At 45.3% G+C, this 21,999-nt stretch overlaps 1 protein-coding gene across 6 annotated transcripts; it reads left to right on the top strand.

The window, feature by feature from the left end:
- Positions 1 to 1,123: 1,123 nt before the first annotated feature.
- On the top strand, positions 1,124 to 15,550 carry gata3 (GATA binding protein 3). 6 transcript variants are annotated; one of them, XM_068586516.1, is made up of 7 exons: positions 5,611 to 6,031; positions 6,153 to 6,569; positions 7,510 to 8,055; positions 10,412 to 10,468; positions 10,626 to 10,672; positions 12,738 to 12,863; positions 15,068 to 15,550. In XM_068586516.1, exons 2-7 carry the CDS (start codon positions 6,338 to 6,340, stop codon positions 15,356 to 15,358), a joined length of 1,299 nt encoding a protein of 432 aa, XP_068442617.1. In that variant the 5' UTR covers positions 5,611 to 6,031; positions 6,153 to 6,337; the 3' UTR covers positions 15,359 to 15,550. The 6 variants fall into 6 exon arrangements, with proteins under 6 accessions (XP_068442616.1, XP_068442617.1, XP_068442621.1 ...); XM_068586515.1 differs by lacking the exons at positions 5,611 to 6,031; positions 10,626 to 10,672 and adding an exon at positions 1,124 to 1,253 and having other exon boundaries at positions 10,412 to 10,557; XM_068586520.1 differs by lacking the exon at positions 10,412 to 10,468 and having other exon boundaries at positions 7,510 to 7,998.
- Positions 15,551 to 21,999: the final 6,449 nt, after the last annotated feature.

Here is a 21,999-nt window from a genome sequence, read left to right as displayed (position 1 = left end):
ATGAAAAGCTCCGCTAAGGAGATGCTGAATTATTCATTAGTTTAAATAAATAAATAAATAACACGTCGTTACAAAACGAGGGTTTTTTTCACCAATTATCTCCAATTTATTATTTATTACCTTCATGAATTTATTCCCCAAAGATCTGAGATCAGTTTACTTCGTGAGGAGACAAGACACAGACTGAAGCTCCTCTCCTATTTCCTCCTTCCTTCCCTCCTCTCCTCCTTTAATTTCTTACCCTCCTATTTCCTCCTCTCTACCCTCCTCCCTTCCTCTCCTCCCCTCTTCTTGCCTCTCTCCTCTTTCCTCCTTCTCTCATCTCCTTTCCTGTCTCCTCTCACAGAGAGAAGAGGATTTGCTTGCTGCTTCTCTCAATGAACCACGATGTCAATAAGCTAGCAGGCCTGTGTGTGAGTGTGTGTGTGTGTGTGTGTGTGTGTGTGTGTGTGTGTGTGTGTGTGTGTGTGTGTGTGTGTGTGTGTGTGTGGAAAAACACAACAGCAAAAGACCAAACTGCCTATAAACCCACATGAGCGCCTCGCTATCGGCTCTAATTGTTTAGGAGTTTGTCGCCGGATCTTCTTTCTCCAGCTCCGCGGATTCATCTGTTTAGTGGCGGAAGAACACGCACAAGAGGAGGCCAACGTTGCGCCAAAGAGCACACAAATAGCGCCGACTGGCAGCATGGAAACACGTTTTCCCTCATCTTTATATATATATATATATATATATATATATATATATATATATATATATATATATATATATATATATATATAACCTGATTATAAGGAGGCATTTGTCTTGTAGCAGGTGCGTCACCTGGTCAGGTGTCTTTACTTTTATTATACAACTATTACAACACAAACAAAAAGCAAAGCAACACATATTCTAGACATTTTTGGAGCATTTAATGTAAACATAATGTAAAATATATACATATATCTTGGTTAAAAAAAGCATGTTATATTGAGACTCTATGTAATTGGTTTCTATTGCTTTTAATTGCGCGCGTGTTCCTCTATAACCTGTGACGCTGTCAGACCCGGAAGAGAGCGCGTGCACGTGCACAGTGAAGCGGCCGCCTTGCCTTTCGGTTCTGCAGAGCGCGCGTGTCAGTCCTCTCTCTCTCTTTCTCTCTCTCTAAACCCCGCGGGCGCGTGCATCTCGATGTCACTCTTCCTTCACATCTGCAGAGAGGAGAAAAGAGAGAGAGAGAGCCTCCACTCGTCCCGCGTCCTCCACTACAGGTCAGTAAATATTTAGATGTGCTCCGCATCCTCGTGCACGCGCTCCGTCCAATCGGCTGCTGCCTCTCTTTCTTCTTCTCCTTCTTCTTCTTCCCTTCTTCTTTCTGTAGAGACGGCAGCTCACTGCTCGTCTCTGAATGATGGGAAACTTTTGCGAAACGTTTTTTTTTTCGCACGCCGTAGTTCACGTGAATAATAAAACTAGTAAATGAGGTAAAACGAAAATAAAAAGAAGAATAAATAATATATAAAAGTGTGTGTGTGTGTGTGTGTGTGTGTGTGTGTGTGTGTGTGTGTGTGTGTGTGTGTGTGTGTGTGTGTGTGTGAGTGAGAGGGAGGGGGGGGGGGGCTGCAATGTCCACAACGTCCGCCATTGTTTTTTTGTTTTTTTTAATCGTCGCCGTTTGACCCTGAACGTTACACGCCTCTCGTTAAGATACGGTGCCCGAAACGCGCGCGTCACGTCGCGGTTGTATTGAACCGTTTATTCTTCGTCCTTATTTGAATTTAATTTTAATTTTAAACGTCCATTAGACCGCTCAGGTGGCAGCAAAATCACGCACGAGAGCCGTGACAGTGATCTGATTTCCTCTGCCGGAGGGTCAGAATAATAATACTGAAAAAAACACTAAAGAAAATGAAAAAAAAGATGTCTGGTTTGCTGAGGCTCCTTTTCTGATTATTAGTTTCATCCATGACGTCTCTGATCGATACGTCTTGATATGATGGAGAGAGAGAGAGAGAGAGAGAGAGAGAGAGAGAGAGAGAGAGAGAGGTGCTGTTAGAATGAATAGGATGCCAAATTAAGGGCATCACACGCGCACGGTCACGGGCCACGAGCTCCAACGGTTATTTGCACGGATGGAGCGCGCGACCTTTTTTAGTATTGATCCCCAAACGGGATTTTTTAAATTAAAAAAAAAAATATTATTATTTTAAAATCTTATTTTGAAAAACTGGTCCCTTTAATATTAAAATATATATTTTTTGAATTTGTATTTTTTTAAACGACCTCTTCGGCCTCGAGGTGACAAACCCACCTTTTATTTTGAAGGCTTTAAAATAATAATAACTTGTTGTTTAATTCCGCAGCTGTGATTTTAAATTAAGTGAAATCACCTGTCACGTTATTAAACGCTTTCCGTGTGAACGGCTTTGTTGTGCGCGCGAGGCTAAATAGGTGAAAAGGCCTCGCGAGCTGAAAGACAGATTACATCAGCGCGTCTGGCGCGAGGAGATATAGACCCCGATAAGCATCGCGAGGCCGTCTGCTGGCGGAGCGTTTTGTTCCTCCGCGACACGAAACACCAACAACTCTTTCTTTAAAACACATGAAGAAGAAATAACAGATTTATTCCTCCACGAGCTCGCGCGAGTTTCTCCTTTTTAATCATTCTAGGAAACACGCGGCGGGGTTTCGGGCGCGCGACACGCGGAACTGGTTCAGTTCTGAGAAGCTGAGTCTGTTCACACTGAAGAGCTGCTGGTTCTTGAAGAGAAAGAGAAGAAACAAATGACTCACGACGGGAAGAAATGTAACACAAAGACTCCGGTAACCGGGTTGCACACAAAGAACATTTATTACTCATAAATTAATGTTTCACTATTACAGCGCGACGCAGGGCTCCATTTCATTTATATTATATAAATATTATATATATGAATACATGTGTACAATTATCTCAGGAGTATTTTCTACGTTTTATTTATGTGTATTTGTACTTTGTTGGAAAGATGAAAGAATATATATATAGTGGCCTATTATGTATAGTTTGTATTATAACAAAAGGGTAAAATGGCACCCGGGTACCACAGCTTTGGACGCTTTAAACACCCACCCACACACATAAGCACACACACACACACACACACACGCACACGCACACACACGTTTGATTAGTAATATTGTAACATTGTTTCCAGAAAGCATTTACATGTGCTGCAATTTAAATATAGCAAAACATGTATTATTGTATTTAATTATCGCTTCGTTATAGTTGTAGTAGTAGGAGTAGTAGGAGTAGTAGTATGCTAGTGGTGTTTTATTACCAGTATTTTGTGTGTTTTCTCTTAATCTGATTATTCAGCTGACGGAAGGAAAATATTATTTATGAGGAACAACAATGATAGTAATTGCTGATGAGGTCACACACAGGAAGTAGGGGGGACAAAGTAAACACACACAGACACACACACACACACACACACACACACACACACACAAACACACACAGACGTTATCTGAATCATTTCATCCTCCGCGCTGGCATTGGAATAATCCTCTGTGTCTTAAACTCTCTCTCTCTGCGCCATGTGCTGATGATAATCTCTCATCTCCATCAGAAGCTTTATGAATCAACCTTTTACACAACACGCTGTTTTTGTGGGCCATTAGCTTATAAACACACACACGTAAAGGCGCGATAGAGGAGGCAAGAGAAGGCGCTATTTTCTCTCATCGTGGCGGCAGGTTTTTTTTTAAATATTTTATTTTTTGGGTGGCTTATAAATGTCAATTATTTTCTCGATATATATATATGTTTTATTTTAAATTTAATCGAGCCGGTAGCTGATTAATCTGTTTATTAACGCTGATGCTCGGGAATCAAGCGATGGCGTCACGTCTACACAAAAAGACGAAGACGAAGAAGACGAAGAAGACATAATCTGGATCACGTGACGTGCGGCCTCTAACGGGCACTTTGTGGATAATGGCCGCGGAGACTTTTCAAGAGGATAATTACACGAGTCCGCTGACAGCTGGACAATGGCGGCGACAGCAGTTTGCGTCCAAGTTCAGTCTCAGGTTTACCTCTCTCTCTCTCTCTCTCTCTCTCTCTCTCTCTCTCTCTCTCTCTCTCTCTCTCTCTCTCTCTCTCTCTCTCTCTCTCTCTCTCTCTCTCCCTCCATGATATACCTGGAGAGAGAGGGAAAGAGAGAGGGAAAGAGAGAGAGAGTAGCGAGACGCGGGAAGGGGAGGATTCAGTGTGAATTAGTGGGATATAAAACACAGCCTGGAGTCCTCACCTGCTCGCGCGGCCTCGTGTGTTTAAAACACAACACAATCCGCGTGTGTGTGTCTGTGTGTGTGTGTGTGTGAGAGGCATGACAGGAGCCGTGTTAAACCGGCCCTACCTGCTGCTTCCGGTCACAGGAGACTCTCGCCGCTGCTGATACCTATACGTGGTACAACGGCGTGCGCGCTCCCGCTGCCCCGCGTATACCCACCGGCGCGCCGCCGCGGAGGGAGTATAGAGAGGAGAGGGGGAGGGGGGGGGGGGGTCATTTCCTGATTTTTTTTTACACACCGCGTGACGTCACATCCAGTAGCGTCGCAGGAGGTTGCCCCTACCACACACACACACACACGCACACACGTACACGCGCTCTACTGTCAAACTGGACCCTTAAAAAATACTTCCTCCCCCCGAGGAGAGGCTCACTTCCGGCCCGCGCGTGACCCTAAACAGAGGATCCCCTTTCCTCCATTACTGTAGGAAGAGGGGGGGGGGGTCTTTAAATGATCTGAGAAACAAAAGAAAGATATTTTTTAAACGAGTCTGGGTGAATCAGTCCCCGTGCGCGCTCTCGTGTTACATTAATGCACGTTTTGAATAAATAATGACGTGACCCGTGTCTGCGTGTCAGTCTGAGAGCAGGCTACTGGTGCGTTCACTGACATGCAGTAAAAGCCCACATCAGAGGGGATTTTATTTATTTATTTATGTTTTTATTTATTTTTTAAACGCTATATATGTGTGTGAGTTCAGGCTCGCGCGTGTCCTGGTGCGCGCCCCCGGTGAGGAGGCCCTCCAACAGAATAATAACGCGCGTGTCACCGCGAGAGGACGCACTGTCACACAGTTTAAGAAGAGCGTGAACGTCCCGCAACCTCTCTTTCTCTCTCTCTCTCTCTCTCTCTCTCTCTCTCTCTCTCTCTCTCTCTCTCTCTCTCTCTCTCTCTCTCTCTCTCTATCTCTCTCTCTTATCATTTGTTTCATGTGTTTTTATTCTCCAGGATGCTTCCATAAGGAGTTTAAATACATACATATATTTTTAATATATATTTATTTACATGCATATCTCGGGTATTCGGCCTTTTTGAAAAAATATGCTCTTTATTTTAATAATGTCCGTATATAAATATATTTTGGCAAGGTCATTGAACATAAATGAAAGAAGTCGTGCATCCCTCCTGCCTCACGTTATATTCAATTAGGCTTAGGCCCCGCCCACTCGCTGATGACACTGACAGACCTCCTTAAGTTGCGTCGCGCCACAGCTGTCTGCGAGCATTGAGCTGCCTGGCGCCATCCTGAAAGAATGCCTTCACTGTAAAAAAAAAAAAAAAAAAAAGAGAAGAGAAAAAAAGGGGGGAGCTGTAGAGAGAGAGAGAGAGAGGTTGAGCGAGCAGCAGCCACACAGACCAGAGAGAGAGAGAGAGAGGAGTTAATGGAGAGGCTACAAGCGCGCAAACAGAGATTTGATCAGTGACTTTAACTCCCGGAGCCGCTCAGTGCGCAGTGCTCCAGACCCGCACAGCCCCGCACGCAGAGAGCCGCCGCGCGCTGAGCCCCGCACTGTACTTGTTGAGTCGGGCTGAAAACTCTTGACATTGTTTTCTTTCTTTCTTTCTTTCTTTTTTTTGTTGTTGGTTTTTTCTTTTTTCTTTTTTGTTGTTGCAAGAGGAAGCAGCAGCAGCTCGCGGGGACTGGACTCCATTTGGGAAACGTATATATTTACATGACAAACCGCTTTTTTTGCATTTGCAATGTGGGGTATGTTTCGTGTTTTAAAATATTGTATTTTATTATTTAAATAACACACAGAAAAAAACAGCGATTGCATGTGAACAATGTGTAGAAACCCAGAGAATTAACCTCTCCTCTCTGCCTCCAGGTGATCGGAAGCAAGCGCGGAACCTGTGGATTTAACCCCCCTCCAAAAAACACACAAAACAACCAAACAACTAAAAAAAAAAACACGGATTTGATTCTTTCTCTGCTTGACTTGCACCGGGTTGCTTCGGCCTGCATGAACATTTAAAGAAGCGAAAAGAAAAAGAAGAAGAATATTAAAAAAAGATGGAAGTAAGTGCGGACCAGCCCCGGTGGATGAGCCATCACCCCGCGCTGAACGAGCAGCATCCCGGCTCGCACCACCCGGGCCTCGGCCACTCTTACATGGACCCTTCTCAGTATCAGCTCGCTGACGATGTGGATGTACTGTTTAATATCGACGCGCAGGGGAACCACGTCTCCCCGTACTATGGGAACTCAGTCCGGGCCGTCCAGAGGTACCCTCCTCCTCCCCACAGTAAGTAAACGGCCTCTTTAGGCCCTTTTATTTAATAATGTGCCACATTATCCGGGGCTGGAAACCCTCGCGCGTAAATTGACTCTTTCCCCCGCAGCAGCAGCAGCAGAGACTCAATTACTGTCGCCGGCGTTTGGAATTATTTTGAGTTACGTGACTGGGATCCAGGCCGGGTTTCGGGTGTTTTTTTGGTGTGTCCTGAGCCGAGGAGAGGCTGCTTTATACCTGCAGCTGCTCTTTGCTTTCTGTCCTCTTGTGTGAGCAGAAATGTCACATCCAAACAAAAAAAAAAACGTGCGTAATATGTGTCCACATCCGATAAAAAACAACCCAAATTCAAGGGTTAAGTTATTAAAATAAACACCATGTATATTTAAAGAAAGGAGAATATTTTTAGGCCATGTTTTCTCCATTATTGTCATCATTATTATCCATATTTATCTCCACCATAACGTGTCATTCATGTGTTTAAATTTAGCTTCTTTTTTTATTTTTTATCACGAAGCGGTTTAATTCTTCTCATTCCTGTTTACTGGCGATTGCCCACACACACACACACACACATACACACACACACACACACACACACACACACACACACACACACATTAAAAAAATGTTAAAACCGTGCACGTGCGTGTCCACATTAAACTGGTTTTCTCTGCCGGCAGCAGAATCCGGTTGGAAAGTACATTTTTGAAATAACAGCTGCAGGCAGACGGAATCTGCGCTGTGCATAAATAAAAAAACGTAAATGTGTTTTTTTGTGTGCTAAATCAGTGCGTAAAAAGCGTGTGCTCGTGTTTCATCTCTGGCCTCCAGCTGCACCGGCAGACGTGAGAGTGTCAGTGTGTGTCAGTGTGTGTGCGTGAGTCTGTAAGTGTGTGTGAGCCGCGGTTGGTTGACGCCGTGTTGTTGTGTTTCCCCCCCTCCCGCGCAGGTAGCCAGGTGTGCCGGCCCTCGTTACTGCACGGCTCCCTGCCGTGGCTGGAGGGCAGCAAGGGCATCGCGCCGCACCACAGCGCGTCCCCGTGGAACCTCAGCCCCTTCCCCAAGAACCCGCTGCACCACGGCTCCCCCACCAGCCTGTCCGTGTACCCGTCGGCCGCGTCCTCCTCCTCCCTGTCCGCGGGCCACTCCAGTCCGCACCTCTTCACGTTTCCCCCGACCCCGCCGAAGGACGTGTCCCCGGACCCGGGCATATCCGCCGGGGGCCCGGGCGCGGGCTCCGGGCGGCAGGAGGACAAAGAGTGCTTAAAGTACCAGGTGACCCTGGCCGAGAGTATGAAACTGGAGTCGGCTCACAGCCGGAGCGTGGCGTCCATCGGGGCGGGGTCTTCCTCTGCCCACCACCACCACCCCATCGCCACATACCCATCCTATGTCCCCGAATACGGCCCTGGGCTCTTCCCGCCAAGTAGCCTGATAGGTGGGTCCTCTTCTAGTTATGGTTCCAAAACAAGACCAAAAGCAAGGTCCTGTTCAGGTAGGCTGCGCTTTATTACATTCACTTTTCATCTAACCTGATTTTTGCAGCCTTTAATCAGCCATGTTTTTTAAATTTCATGCGTCAACAAAAAAAGCAAAAATGAAAAAATGAAAGAAAAAAAATGCCAAAGAGCAGATCATTCATCTCCCATGATGCAGCTCTTCTCCTGGGGGCTAAAGGCCCCCAAGGTTACTGGTTATAAACACGTTCAAAAAGCCTTAAAAGTCTTTCTTTCATCAACTGATAATTATTATACATGAGGAATAAACATATTTAAAAAATACCCCAAATTATTTCAACATATTTCTACGAAAACTGGCACTAATAATAATAATAAATGGCAATAAATCGAATTTAAATTGAACAATAAAGACATTAAAATACCTAGCATGTATTTACAAACACATTAAATACATTTAGAGTACAAAATACAATCAAAATACAACATTTTCAGACTTTGTTGGATATTTTACACCAAACTAAAAACGTAAAATCCTCCACAGAGAAGCTTTAGATTAATTGAGGTCATTTCTTCTTCCTCTCTACACACACACACACACACACACACACACACACACGCACACACACACACACACACACGCACGCACGCAGAGGCCAGCTCTCTGGCTGTGTCGCCCCGTTTATATGTTTAAGATAATCCCATTACTGTCAGACCAGTGCGCGCCACAGTTGCATTGTTTATCCAGCGGTGGAGAACCGGAAGCTCGTGAGAGGAGAGTCGCGCGCACGGAGAGGGAGAGCAAGGGGGAGGGAGGGAGGGAGGGAGAGATATATATGTGGGGGTAATTATGTTAAAGGTTGCTGAAAAGCAGTTTTCTCGTAATGAGATTAATATCAGCTGCTGTAGAAAACAGTGGATTAGTTGATGCAAATCATCTGGATTATTCACCATAAAGATGTTTTAATAAGAGGATAATGTGAGTTAATGTGTTTTAAGATGTTTCCCGATCTGATGAGCATTACCCGGGTCTTCCTCCTCCTCCTCTTCCTCTTCTTCTCGATAACGAGGGTGGCGCAGTGCGCGTGCGCGACGTCTCTTAAAAAGAAAGCTAAACGCACAACATCTGCATCGCGGACACACAAGGCCTGTTTGCACTCAGGAACGGAGTATAAAACACACACAGAGACACACGTACAGACACACACACACACACACGTATACAGACACACACACGCTCGTCCAGCAGCCTGCATGTCGTGTCAAAACGCGGTACAACGCTAAGTGATGCATCTGTGTGTGTGTGTGTGTGTGTGTGTGTGTGTGTGTGTGTGTGTGTGTGTGAAAACATAAAAAGGGGAAGTGTGTCTGCATGAAAATGCAAAAAGCTCTCGGCGTCACACACATCACACACATCATAAACACACGCACACACACACACACACACACACACACACACACACACACACACACACACACACACACACACACTGCCTGTGTGAGTCTTTGCTTTCAAACAATGTGTTGTTTCGGTTTCAGGCGCGTTCACGCTGTTAGTGCGCGTGCTTGTCAGCTGTCGGTGTCACGAGAGAAACGTCAAACCCCACGAAACAAAGACAAAGACATCACATGTTTTATTATATTATTATTATATTATTATTATATATTATTATTATATTATGATGATGAAAGAAAGAAGAAGGCCGATTTATTACATTTTTAGTTTTATTTATAAAGGACCAAAAATCATCTTTCAGGACACAAAGCTAAAGATGTAATCATATTTTTTACATGTGTGTATGTATATATATATATTTATATATATATATATATATATATATATATATATATATATATATATATATACATATATATATATATATATACACATATTTTTTTAAAAGTAATTAAAAATACATTAAAAAATATATACATCTGAATAATATAAAAAATATGAACATATATATATATATTAATATATGTACATTAATATATATATATATATATATATATATATATATATATATATATATATATATGTATAAATAAAAATAAATAAAAACAACTACTTTATGGACCTTAACACAACTGCTGTGTTCACCAGCAACACACCACAATGTGTTTACTGTGTGTGTGAGTGTGTGAGTGTGTGTGGTGCGTGAGCGTGTGTGTGTCATAAACACAACATCTGCTGCAGCATAACTCATGCATGTGCAAAAATGTTCTTTTCAACATCATTTTACATCCAGCATTTTATTTTGAAGGAGCCAACTGACCCCAAACTACTGTCTCCATGTTCTGTGCCTGTGTGTGTGTGTGTGTGTGTGTGTGTGTGTGCGCGCGTGTATGCGTGTGTGTGTGTGTGTGTGTGCGTGTGTGTGTCGGCTCCTGCAGAAGGCAGAGAGTGTGTGAACTGCGGGGCCACGTCGACCCCGCTGTGGAGGCGGGACGGTACGGGTCACTATCTGTGTAACGCCTGCGGACTCTATCACAAGATGAACGGGCAGAACCGGCCCCTCATCAAACCCAAGCGGCGGCTGGTACGTCTCCACCACATTCCTCTTATTGATGACATTTCCGTCTCTCTCTCTGTTTTTCCCCTATCCAGGAAGAAGTAGGCCTATTAGCTGCAGGAAATTGACTCGACAAGTGCAGGTCTCTGTTTTCAGATACTTACCAAAGCAAAACAAAAAAAAAAAAAACAACTGCACAGTCTTTTTTTCTTTTTTTAATAAATGCAAAATGACGATGCTATTTTTTTATTTGCTCCAATTGTCATCGATTCTGTTTAACACAATAGACCCCATATATATATATATTAAATGTGTATTTTTTTGGAGATGCATTGCCTCCGTTAGTTGCATAACGCAGTGAGCTCCATCTTATTTTGAAATATTTCGCTTTTTTTGTGCAATTCAGGAGCGATTTGTTTTGTGCATTATTATTATTATTATTATTATTATTTGGCAGTTATTTCGTAGGGAAAGCCCCTCTCGCGAGATTTAGAGACCCTCAACCCCCTCAGTCCCAACACTCCCAACAATCCCAACACCCCCTCATGCTTCTTATAATAAAAAAAAGACCAAAAATAATAATCTCTCGAGGCAAAGATGGCGGGTTCTCCCTCTCTCTCCCTCTCTCTCTGTCTCTCTCTCTCTAATGGGAACAGCCGACTTCCCGGGAAAGAGCTGCCGGATGTCAGATAAGTCTCTCCATAACAACACGGCCCGCTTCCCAGTCAAAACATCGCGGGGCCGCGCGGCTCCGGTCACGACTCGGGATTGTTTTAGTGTTCGAGTCCCCCCCGAAAAAAAAACACGCAACGGGCCACGCAACATGTGACCTTGCCGGTTATTTTATTTATGGAGGACACACACATAAACATTTGTATTTATAGTGCAGGAAAAAAAAAGGACACGGAGGAGCTGTTTTACGTTATTTGAGGAATTTTGACAGTTGGCGCAGTAAAAAAAAAAAAAAACCAGAGAAGAAGAAAACGACAGTAAATATGAGACATGAAACACGTCACGTCAGGTGTTGAAGAGGCTTATTCCTCCAATCTGATTGGTTATGCGCCGCAGCGGGGGGTCACGAGGCCACCACGTGTGTTTTAATTGGAAATCCCTGCGCGAGATAAAGTAGTCCCCTTTACGTCCCGCGTGTCCTTTGCGGTCACCTGTCTATCGATTGTTTTTTTTTGTTGTTGTTGGGAGAGAGATTATCACATCAATGTCGAGCCACTGCAGCAGCGTGACCGCGCAGTGCGCGTGTCCGATGCACAGCGCTTAAAATACCCTCTTTTTCCTTTTTTTCTTCTTCCATTATTTTGCTTTTTAATTGGCGTCACGTGGTTCATTTCCCCCGCATGACGTCCCGGGACCTTTTTTTCCTCCTTCTCATGCTTCCAGTGTCTGACGTCACGAGGTCGACGTCAAGGCACGAGCCTTTTAAAACAAATCTGATTTAATAGCTTCTCCCATTTCAAGCTCTTTATGTCTTCTGTAAATATTTATTCTCCAGGTTTGGGCTCTTTTCTGAGCCTCCAGTGAACGCAGATGTTTTTAGCTCTTTATTATTATTCTGTCTTTATTTATAACTATTTTTTATGTTTGACACGTTTTTCCTTTCTTTCAAAGCTCGCACTGAATGCAGAAATATGAATTGCTTTCGCTATTAATATTAATGAAGCCTTTATTCACCACCACGGCTTTGACATAACACATTAATGCACAATACAAGGGGAAATAAATAACAATAAACTCTTTATTTACTGCAGCATAACTCATGCATGTGCAAAAAATGACCCCAAACCTTTTAAAATTTCTGTTTTCAACATAATTTTACATCCAGCATTTTATTTTGAAGGACCAACTGACCCCTATTTACACAATATGAGGGGAAATAAATAACAGCAAAGTCTTTATTTATTGCATTTATGGAGCAAAGACGCCATGACACACCTAAAGACCAAATTCATCTCCATCTGTAGATATATATGTATTATATTTATATATCATATTTTTTCCCCCTGAGCTTTTAGCTCTTTAGCTATTTCTAAATAGCCAAATTTCCTTCTGCATTCAGTGCTTTCTCCCAAAAAAGGAAAAAGGTTTTTCAAAGTGTCAGGATGAAGCTGCTTGTGGGTCAAAACGTGGTCATGTGACGCCCTCTCTCTCTCTCTCTCTCTCTCTCTCTCTCTCTCTTCCTCGTGCACGCTCAGTCCGCGGCGCGTCGCGCGGGAACGTCGTGCGCGAACTGCCAGACGACAACGACGACGCTGTGGCGGAGGAACGCCAACGGGGACCCGGTGTGTAACGCCTGCGGCCTGTACTACAAACTGCACAATGTAAGTAAACCAAGCCTCCACAGGAAGAGTCTCGCGGCCGCGTCGCTCCCATCATCCTCCTCTTCCTCCTCATCCTCCTCTTCCTCCTCTTCCTCCCGCCCCTGCGGAGGCTTCACGGGGCCACGGCGATAACAAATGCCGCGGAATTAATATGATTTATTGGCAGTAAGTGCGAATCTAAAACGTGTGAGACCGGAGTGAACTAAGCCCGCGGCCGCCTCGCTTTCTGAATATTAAAGAAGGGGCTTAATTAAAATTCCATTAATTTTCAGGCCCATTTTATTATTTTTTTTCCTTCTTCTTCTTCTTCTCCTTCCTCCTCTTCTTATTTCTAGCCTTTTGGTTCCTCGCGCCAGGGACTCTGAATCCCCCCCGTCACACACACACACACACACACACACACACACACACACACACACACACACACACACACACACACACACACACACTCCCCTCTCTGACCACCAATCCGCCTGATTCGTTTTGGGGTTTGGTTAGCGCCTCACCACATCATCTCACATCCTCAATCTGAAAACCCCAGGGACTCGTTTATCTCCCCCCTCCTCTCTCTCTCTCTCCCTCTCCCTCGCTCGCCCCTCTCTCTCTCTCTCTCTCTCTCTCCCGTGCACAAAGCTGTCACTTTTAATCAAACGGCCATTGTGGCTGAAAAGCTAATAATAATAAGAAGCAGGCTATAACTGCTCTGAGGCCACATGTAGGTAATATTCTCTCTCTCTCAGACAACAGATAGAGGTGGCCTACACACACACACACACACACACACACACACACACACACACACACACACACACACACACACACACAGGGGAAGAGTATCCTGCTCTTGTCACGCGAGCGCTCCTGTTAAATCATTTTCCCATGTTACCTTTGGCTGCTGCAGAAGCACATTCGGACCGGGGGGAAGAAGGGGGGGGGGGTGAAGAAGAAGAAGAAGAAGAAGAAGAAGAAGAAGGTTTCCTCTCCGTCACATATTAGCATCTGAACTGACCTCGACCCCGTTCGGCCTGAGTCGGGAGTTTATTTTCGGGTAAATCCGGACTTCTGTTGGGCCTTTGAAACAAAATTCCTCATTCTTCATGGGGAGTTTAGCGAAAGTCCTCTGCTCGCCCGCGTGTGTGTGAGCGCACACATGTGTGCGTGTGTGTGTGTGTGTGTGTGTGTGTGTGTGTACACCTGAGTTTCTGGAGAAAACACAAACGCGAGGCCTCGTTATCACCTCTGAGCACCAGACGGCTCTCTGCGGTAATCGGGGGGTTTGAGTCACCGCCTTCCTCACCTCCTCTTCCTCTCTCTCTCTCCCTCTCTCTCTCTCTGGTGTTCAGATGGAGAGAGAGAGAGAGAGAAAGAGAGAGGGAGAGAGAGGAGGATGTGAGGGGCTCGCGTTGCGTATTTCCGCGGCGGCCATTGACTCAAAACGCCTCGGCTCTTTGTTTGATGTGCCGGGGCGGCGGCGGCAGGCGGCGGCCCCCGAGGGCCTTCTTCCCCTCTGAGAGACGTCTCAGCATCAAAGACGGGCGAGGGGACGGAGGGGGGAGGGTGTAGGTGAAGCAAGGCGAAAGAGAGAGAGAGAAAGAGAGAGAGAAAGTCGGCCTCGTCCACCTCTCCTCGTAATCCGGCCCGCGGCCCAGGAATTCCATCATCCAGCTCTCGGGCTAAAACCTAAACCTTTTCCTCGCTGGAATATGGCAGCCGCGGCCGGGAGACGGGCCACGCGGTCGAGGAGGAGGAAGAGGAAGGAGGGAGGAAGGTGGAGGAGAGGAGGACTTGGCGGTGTCTTCATGGCCGTGTGGACGTCACAGCTGCCAGGACTCTCTCTCTCTCTCTCTCTCTCTCTCTCTCTCTCTCTCTCTCTCTCGCTCCGTCTCTGTTTCTAGCTCACGGCCTCCATCCATCTTCTCTCTCTCCGTCTCTCTGGCCTCAGATGCAGCTCGGCTTAAATGAATCAACACACACACACACACAGACACAGACACACACAGACACACACACATAGTATATAAACAATCATCTGGTTCAGGATGGGACTCCATTACATGTCGTTATGTCTCGCCCCAGAATCTAAACAGGAAACTAAAAAATTTTGAAAAAAAATCTGTATTTTCATTGCGCGAGAACTCCCTAAAAAAAAAAAAAAATACAAAATACTAATCTGCCATCTTCTCTGTCATCCTTTTCGAGAGCAGATCAACCGACCTCTGACCATGAAGAAGGAAGGCATCCAGACCAGGAACCGGAAGATGTCCAGCAAGTCCAAGAAGAGCAAAAAGTCCCACGATGGCATGGACGACTTCTCCAAGAGCCTGATGGACAAGAGCAGCTCCTTCAGCCCGGCCGCGCTCTCCCGCCACATGTCCTCCTTCCCGCCCTTCTCGCACTCCGGCCACATGCTGAGCACCCCCACCCCCATGCACCCTTCCTCCGGCCTCTCGTTCGCGCCGCACCACCCTTCCAGTATGGTCACCGCCATGGGCTAGGCGACCCCGCCGTGATCTTTTCCCCCCACGGCCTCGCCAACAACGCCGCCGTCGCCACCACCAACGCCACCGCCACCACCACCGCATCCCTCGGTACCTCTGCTTCCATCACCTGAAGAGACAGATAAACTCCTCCCACACGGGCCTGCCCCTCCCAAGCCCCGCCCCCTTTTTTTGCCACCTCCACCACCACCACCGTCACTAAGTTGTATCTTATTTTTATAAAAATCCAAACGTGTACCTCTGCGATGTGAAAATGCTTTTTTTTTTGTTTTTTGGCGGACTCGACGCCGCGGCGGCGGCGCGCTAGGAGGGAAGAATACGTTCTCGCCGCCGCTGCCGCCGCCGCCGTCTGCCCCTCCCAGCTGACCCGACCCGCACGACAAGGAGCTCCATTTGTGTACAAAAAGCCATTTTTTCTTTTCCTCCTCCGCGCACACACACCTGAACGTCACGAAGAAACATCGAGAAAAAACTTTTTCAACGACCTCTCCCCGACCCCGGCTAAACCCCGCCTCTCTTCTTCACCTTGCACCTGTGTGACAGGAAACCCCGCCCACTCTCCTCCTCCTCCTCCTCCTCCTTCTCCTTCTTCTTCTTCTTAAAGAGAGAGACAGACGGCGCCGTGGGAAACAACCTCGGCCTCGCTTCCTCTCTTCCCCTTCCATCGCTATCCCTCCTTTCTTCTTCTCCTTCTTCTTCTCCTTCTTCTCCTTCATCTCCTTCTCCTCGAGGAGAGAGACAGACGTTGAATATATTTGTACAAATTGTATGAAATACAGTACATTTAAAAATGAAGACTTTTTAATTTAGCCAGAAAAATCCAAAAAAATAAAAAGGACAACATGCCCCTCCCTCCCCAAACCCCAAGCCCCGCCCCCTTTCCCTCCGGGCAGCTAAAAATGACAAGAAAGGGTACGAGGAAGGAGAGAAGAGGCAGGAGAGGACGCCTCAAGGGAGGAGGAGGCGAGGAGACGAGATGGCGAGAGACTTTTTTGAGAAAAGGCAGGCCTCGTTTTTTTTGTTTTTTTTTCCCGCCTGCGTGAATCGTGTTGCATTAAGTTCGCCTCTTCTCCTTTTTATTTTGTTTTGTTTTTACTTTTGGATGTGCTATAGGTCTCGGGCAATTGGTTTGTGTTGACGCGTGCACGTACACACACACACACACACACGCACGCACACACACACCTGAAAAGACTCTCTTCCTGCCCACAGATTATATGCATTGTGAAAAAAAGTTCCTGTATTTGTTATTTGTATGTATAAATCAGAGTACCAAAAATACGAAATAAACAAAGATGTAGAATTATTTCTTTATGTTATGCAGACTGAATGGTTGTAAAAATTTAATAATAATCACTAGTGTAAAATATGACTGCTTTTTTTTTTTTGTTTCGTAATTTTTTTTTTTTCTTCCCCTCTTTGAAAATAATAAACTAGTTTAATCTCTGTTGACATGTTAGCACTGTGGTCGCCAGCCGTCTTTTTCTGTGATCTACGTTGCCCTCCGCACCACAACCGCAAACACCCCACCACACACTCACACACACACACACACAGACACACAAACACACACACATATGTGTCTTTATTCGCAGGAACAGCTCAGCTGAGTGCAAACAGGAAGAGCAGAAATAAACAGAACAAATCAAACGGCAGGGTCAGAAAGGCACCGTGTGGGCTGAAGGGGCTTTTGTTTCATCCTACCGGCACACACACACACACTCACACGCACATCAAACACCTAGCATCCATGTAGCGACGACGCGTCAGCAGGAAACGCCGTCGTTTCTGAAATTTCCCCTTTTGCTTCCTGCTGCACTTTTGAGCGATGAGATGCAGAAACATGACAGGAATTTAAGTAAATTTGTGTTTTCACGTCCTCTGATCTTCAAAAGGAACGCACACGCAGAACAAAACACCCACAATTCTGCGGACCGCTGAACAATTCGCTGAAATAAAGAGGAACTCTTGAATCCGCCTCTACGTCTCGAGCGGCGAGGTCTCTATTCGAGACCTGGACGTTATCGGCTCTGCATCGGGATTCCCGAACACCAGTTCCGGGTTTTTGAGACGGCAAAGGTCAAAGGTCACATGTTAGCGGCGGGGAAGAAGACTTCCCTTTATGCTGATGATACGCTGATATTCCTGCACGAGAGGAAACGACACCACTGTGCATGCTGATGCAGTTTCAGGAGATTTAACTTCATGTGACTGCTGTAATAATATATAGAAAGATAAACAGAAGGTTAGAAAGTGTAATAAAAACATGGCGATAGTTGATGGAAGTGTAATTTATCATAAAAAAGATGGATGCAGATGATTAAATCCAACATGGGTTCTGACAAAAAGGAAGAAAATACAACGCTGTGTCAAACAGGAAAGGTTTAAAACATAATAAATACACAACTTGTTCTGCCGCGCGTCCTGATATCAGCTGTTGTTGCTGCGCCTCTGATGTGCGTTACAGATTTAAATAAAAGACCCGAAACGAATCAGAAGCGAGCGCGTCGTGATCGTCGTGCGACCGTGAGACTTTTTGTGTGAATCTCCTCTTGTTCGCCGTTTTTTTTGTCCACCTGAGAAAAGCCGGCCGAAAACATCCCGAACAAAGAACAAAGACCGAGTTCAGCCTTTTATCCTGATGCCGGCGAGCAGGCGGAGCCGATCCGTCACATCCGGAGAAAAACCTCCCCGACCAGCAAAGACCCGAAAGGAAAAGGACCCATCGGGTCCTCGGCTCGCCTGCAAAAACTCACCGGGACTCGAGCGGATGCCCCTGCGCACCCCTCGTGGGAAACCCCGTTTTCCAATATCGGAATATATTTGCACAAGCGGCCGGCCAAGAAGGGCCAAGCAGGAGTCAGGTATTTGGCGTCATTTGTTTCTGAGCCGCCGTGACCAATCGGGAGATTTGCTCCTGTGTTTTAATAGCGAGGTCACGGGGGCATGCGGGGATGAGAGAGGGGACGAGTGTGTGTGTGTGTGTGTGTGTGTGTGTGTGTGTGCGCACAGGGATTGAGGAGCGCTCTGGCCCGTCGTGGCCTCTGGCTGACCCCCGGCGAGCGGCTCAGGTGAGGACGAACACGGACTTCGCGAACTCTCCGTGATCTCTTCTCCTCCTCTTCCCTCCATCATCATCGTCACCAACCACTTACTACTGTCTCTCTCTCTCTCCCTCTGTCTCTCCGTCCGTCTCTCTCTTCCTGCGTCGGCCTCCCTCTCGTCTTTCAGGTGAGGACGATGACAGATTTCTGGGCGTGAGGAATAGTCCATCTTCATCCGAGGCAGCGCCGCTGTCAGCGCTCGGGGTCAGAGCCGAGGTCATCGGGGGAATTCGGTGAAAAAAAAAAACCCATCTAAAATGACGTTAGCATTAGCGTTAGCGTCTTTTTTCCAAACCAACCATTTGAAACGACATCTTTTAAGAAACCGTTTCATCCCCACGGAGCTGAAACCACCAACAGGAAGTAGAAACCTGTCAGCACAGGATGGCTCGATTGTTCCCCTCGCACCTTTTTTCTTTTGACAACATTTCTTCTTTTAGGTTTTAACAGTTTCCACACAACCGTATGAGCAGTATCGGGTTTTGAAGATACACAAAATCTGTGTGTTTTGTGATCAAATGTAGAAATTAGATTTATTGATTTAATGAAAAATCATGAATCAGTCTGTACAGTATGCTAGTTATGCTACGTGTAATGATGCTGTTGTTGTTGTCTAGTGTTTGTCACCAAACATGACAATAAAATGAAAAAGACACACAATTACTTTGTTTTTTAACGCCTCAAACACCCTCAAGCCGCCAGTGCATCATTACTTAAAAACTACTCAAATATTATTTTGAAATTTAGTGAGATCCCCAAAGTTCCCGCCCGTAATTTCCAATTCCCGCCCTTTTTGTGTTCACGATCCACTGGCTAGCTCGTCCTCAACTGCCTCTATGCTAAGCTACGCTAACTAACTGCAAGTTTGTGTTTGACGGACAGACACGAGAGTCGTATCGATGTGTGTTTCCTCAAATTTAAAACTCCTTTCAGCATGCAAAGGCGAATCAAAAAGCCAAAAAATGCTTGAAATAGATTTGTAAAAATGACGTTGACGATGCCATCGAGGTTACTGCAGCAGTTTCGTTATATAATATGAATGTTTTTAAGACACATAATACTATAAATACTACTTTAACTGTGATAGAGGTGCTATATTTTCACTTTAGAGTCCAACAGACAACAGCCAAGTCGCTGCCGGAAGTCATTTAAGGCTTAATTTAAGAGTATTTTAAGTGTATTGTGTCCTCCATCGTGAGCTGACATGATCTCATTGGAGTCATTGGTATCTTCAATCTCTGTCAATGTCACTTTGACTCCAACACATTGTTTATTTAGCGCCCTCCCCCGAAAAATATTATAGGATTACTATCGTTCTTTCTGAAAGTAAACGCCGGCTGTCGTTCTCTGATCCTGCGCCTTTTGTTTCCAAAAGACCTGAAGCCTGAAACATGAGGGATGAGCCGCCGCGGCATTGTGGGAGTTCGTTCTCTCACTTGTTGGAAGACCCCCGTCGCCACTTTTGAAAAGAGCGAGCCTCGCGCTGCATTGTCTCCCTGAACAATCGTAAATTTGAACCATAATCTCCCGTCACAACATAGCAGATAAAAGATAATTATCTCTTTTACTGAGGTGCCCTGGGGCTTCTTGGACGGCCTAGCAGACAACGTGCCTAAACCCTCATCTCCCACACACACACACACTCTTTTCTCTCTCAGAGACTTGCAACAGGCTCGGGAGCCTGCAGCTGATGAGAGATTCGTCAACCAGATGAGTTTTCGTGTGGATTCGTGCGCGGGGGGAAGAATCGTCTCTCACGTCTCTGATTTCTTTTTTTTCTCCTGATTTATGCAACGAGGATTCAGAGTTATGGAGGCGGCACGCAGTTCACGGGGTCACTAAGTGAGGAAGAAACGACAGAAAAGTGTCAAGAGGGAATGAGTGACGGCCCGAGAGGCGAGGTGACGGGTTTCAGGGAGGGTTCGGGGGTTTGGGTGGAGCGAAGGAATATTTCAGCGAGTGAAAATACTTGCATGAGTGAAATATGTTTACGGTGAAGTACTAAATTATACTACTCGTGCAAAAGCAGTTATAAGAATATAATACAAGTTTATGAGCAAAAAAGGGAGTTTTTTTGCATGATTTCTCACGAGTCAACAAATAATTAACATCTAAGTATTTAGCATAATAGTTCATTCAGAATATACTTTATTTAAGAGTTTCAAGGGTTTTAAGATATTTTCCTTAAAAGTGATAAACGTTGCCGATTTAGTGTTAAAGGAATAGTTCAAACTTTTTTAGCAAATGCACTCATTATCACTGAAGTTAAGAGTTGGAGAAGAAGATAGAAATATGAAGCTAGTCACCGTTAGCTTAGCTTAAGCTGGCTAGCAGCACCCGACTTCTGAGGCTCACTAATTAGAAACACAACGTGTTAAATGTGGGTTTAAGGACAAGAGGACGTTGTACATTTGGAAAAAGCCTTCTGAGACATATTTTGGAGGTATGATATTAAGCTATTTAAATTATATTGATTTGACTTGAAGTGTATTTCCTGAAAGTATTTTTAAAAAAAAACATGAAGCTAATGCATAAAGCAATTTGTGAGGAAATGAAATCACATACATTAAAACTCTTTGATGTCACAACTTACAAATTAAAAAAAAAATACATGTTATGTATCAAACTAAACATGCAAACCAGGGTTACAATCATTCACAATAATAATATCTGTAGTTTGGTATTTTAAGTTATTTTTTGTCACATTCTGGAACATTATGCGGGATGAACGCAAGCTAAACTACGGTACCATAAGTTAACGTTAGCTAGTTGACATTTTTCATGCAGATCCTTAAAGGGCCCCTCCCCTTATCACTCAGACCTCTGCTGTCATCAGAGTACACATGTGTTCCCGTGTGCTCTGCTGCAGCACACGGTTCTCAGGACGTGTTTTACTGCCTCGTCCTCGCCGTGGCCCCCGCGATAACGGACGGCCGTCCCTCCCAGGCCTCGGGCGAAACTACAACCCACCTGTCGAAGCCTCTGTGGCAGCAGCAGCAGCACATTTGCATGGGCCTGCGTCCACAAACTGTCACTCGGTGGCGGTTTTCTACCTTCAGCGCTCAGCCGAACCCACCTGAGCCGAGCCGCTGATGGCTGACTGGCACCTCTGAGCCGCGTCACGGATCCACAGCAAAGCGGAGCAGACAGGTGTTCGTGTTCATCTGGCTGCAGAGCCAAAGGGACATGCATTAGCTTTGATGACACCATCTTGGCACCATCTGACAAAAAAAAGGTGCGTTTGAAGAGCGCCCCACTCCTTTTATATTCGGGCCAAGTCATGGCTTTAATCACCTTTTCATAAACTGAGTACGATGTTGATGTCTTCAGACAGATGTTGCAGCTTTAAATCTTTGCATACTTTTTTTTTGGGGGGTGAGTTTACTTTCTGCGATTACGTACATAAAAAAACAAGTTATTTTTTCCCCACTATTTTACCAAGAGGTTCAGACTGAAAGCATCAGCTTGCCATCCATGCCAAAAAAACAAAAACAAAAAAAAGAACAGTGTGAAAGAAAAAAACGCCATGAAAAA

This window comes from Clinocottus analis, unplaced genomic scaffold (assembly GCF_023055335.1).
Source record: "Clinocottus analis isolate CAN_PGR_092001 unplaced genomic scaffold, fCliAna1.0.p SCAF_20, whole genome shotgun sequence".
In the NCBI taxonomy this organism is placed as follows: Eukaryota; Metazoa; Chordata; class Actinopteri; order Perciformes; family Cottidae; genus Clinocottus; species Clinocottus analis.
The sequence above is the reverse complement of the archived record's forward strand: the minus strand, read 5'-3'. Positions and strand labels throughout refer to the sequence as shown.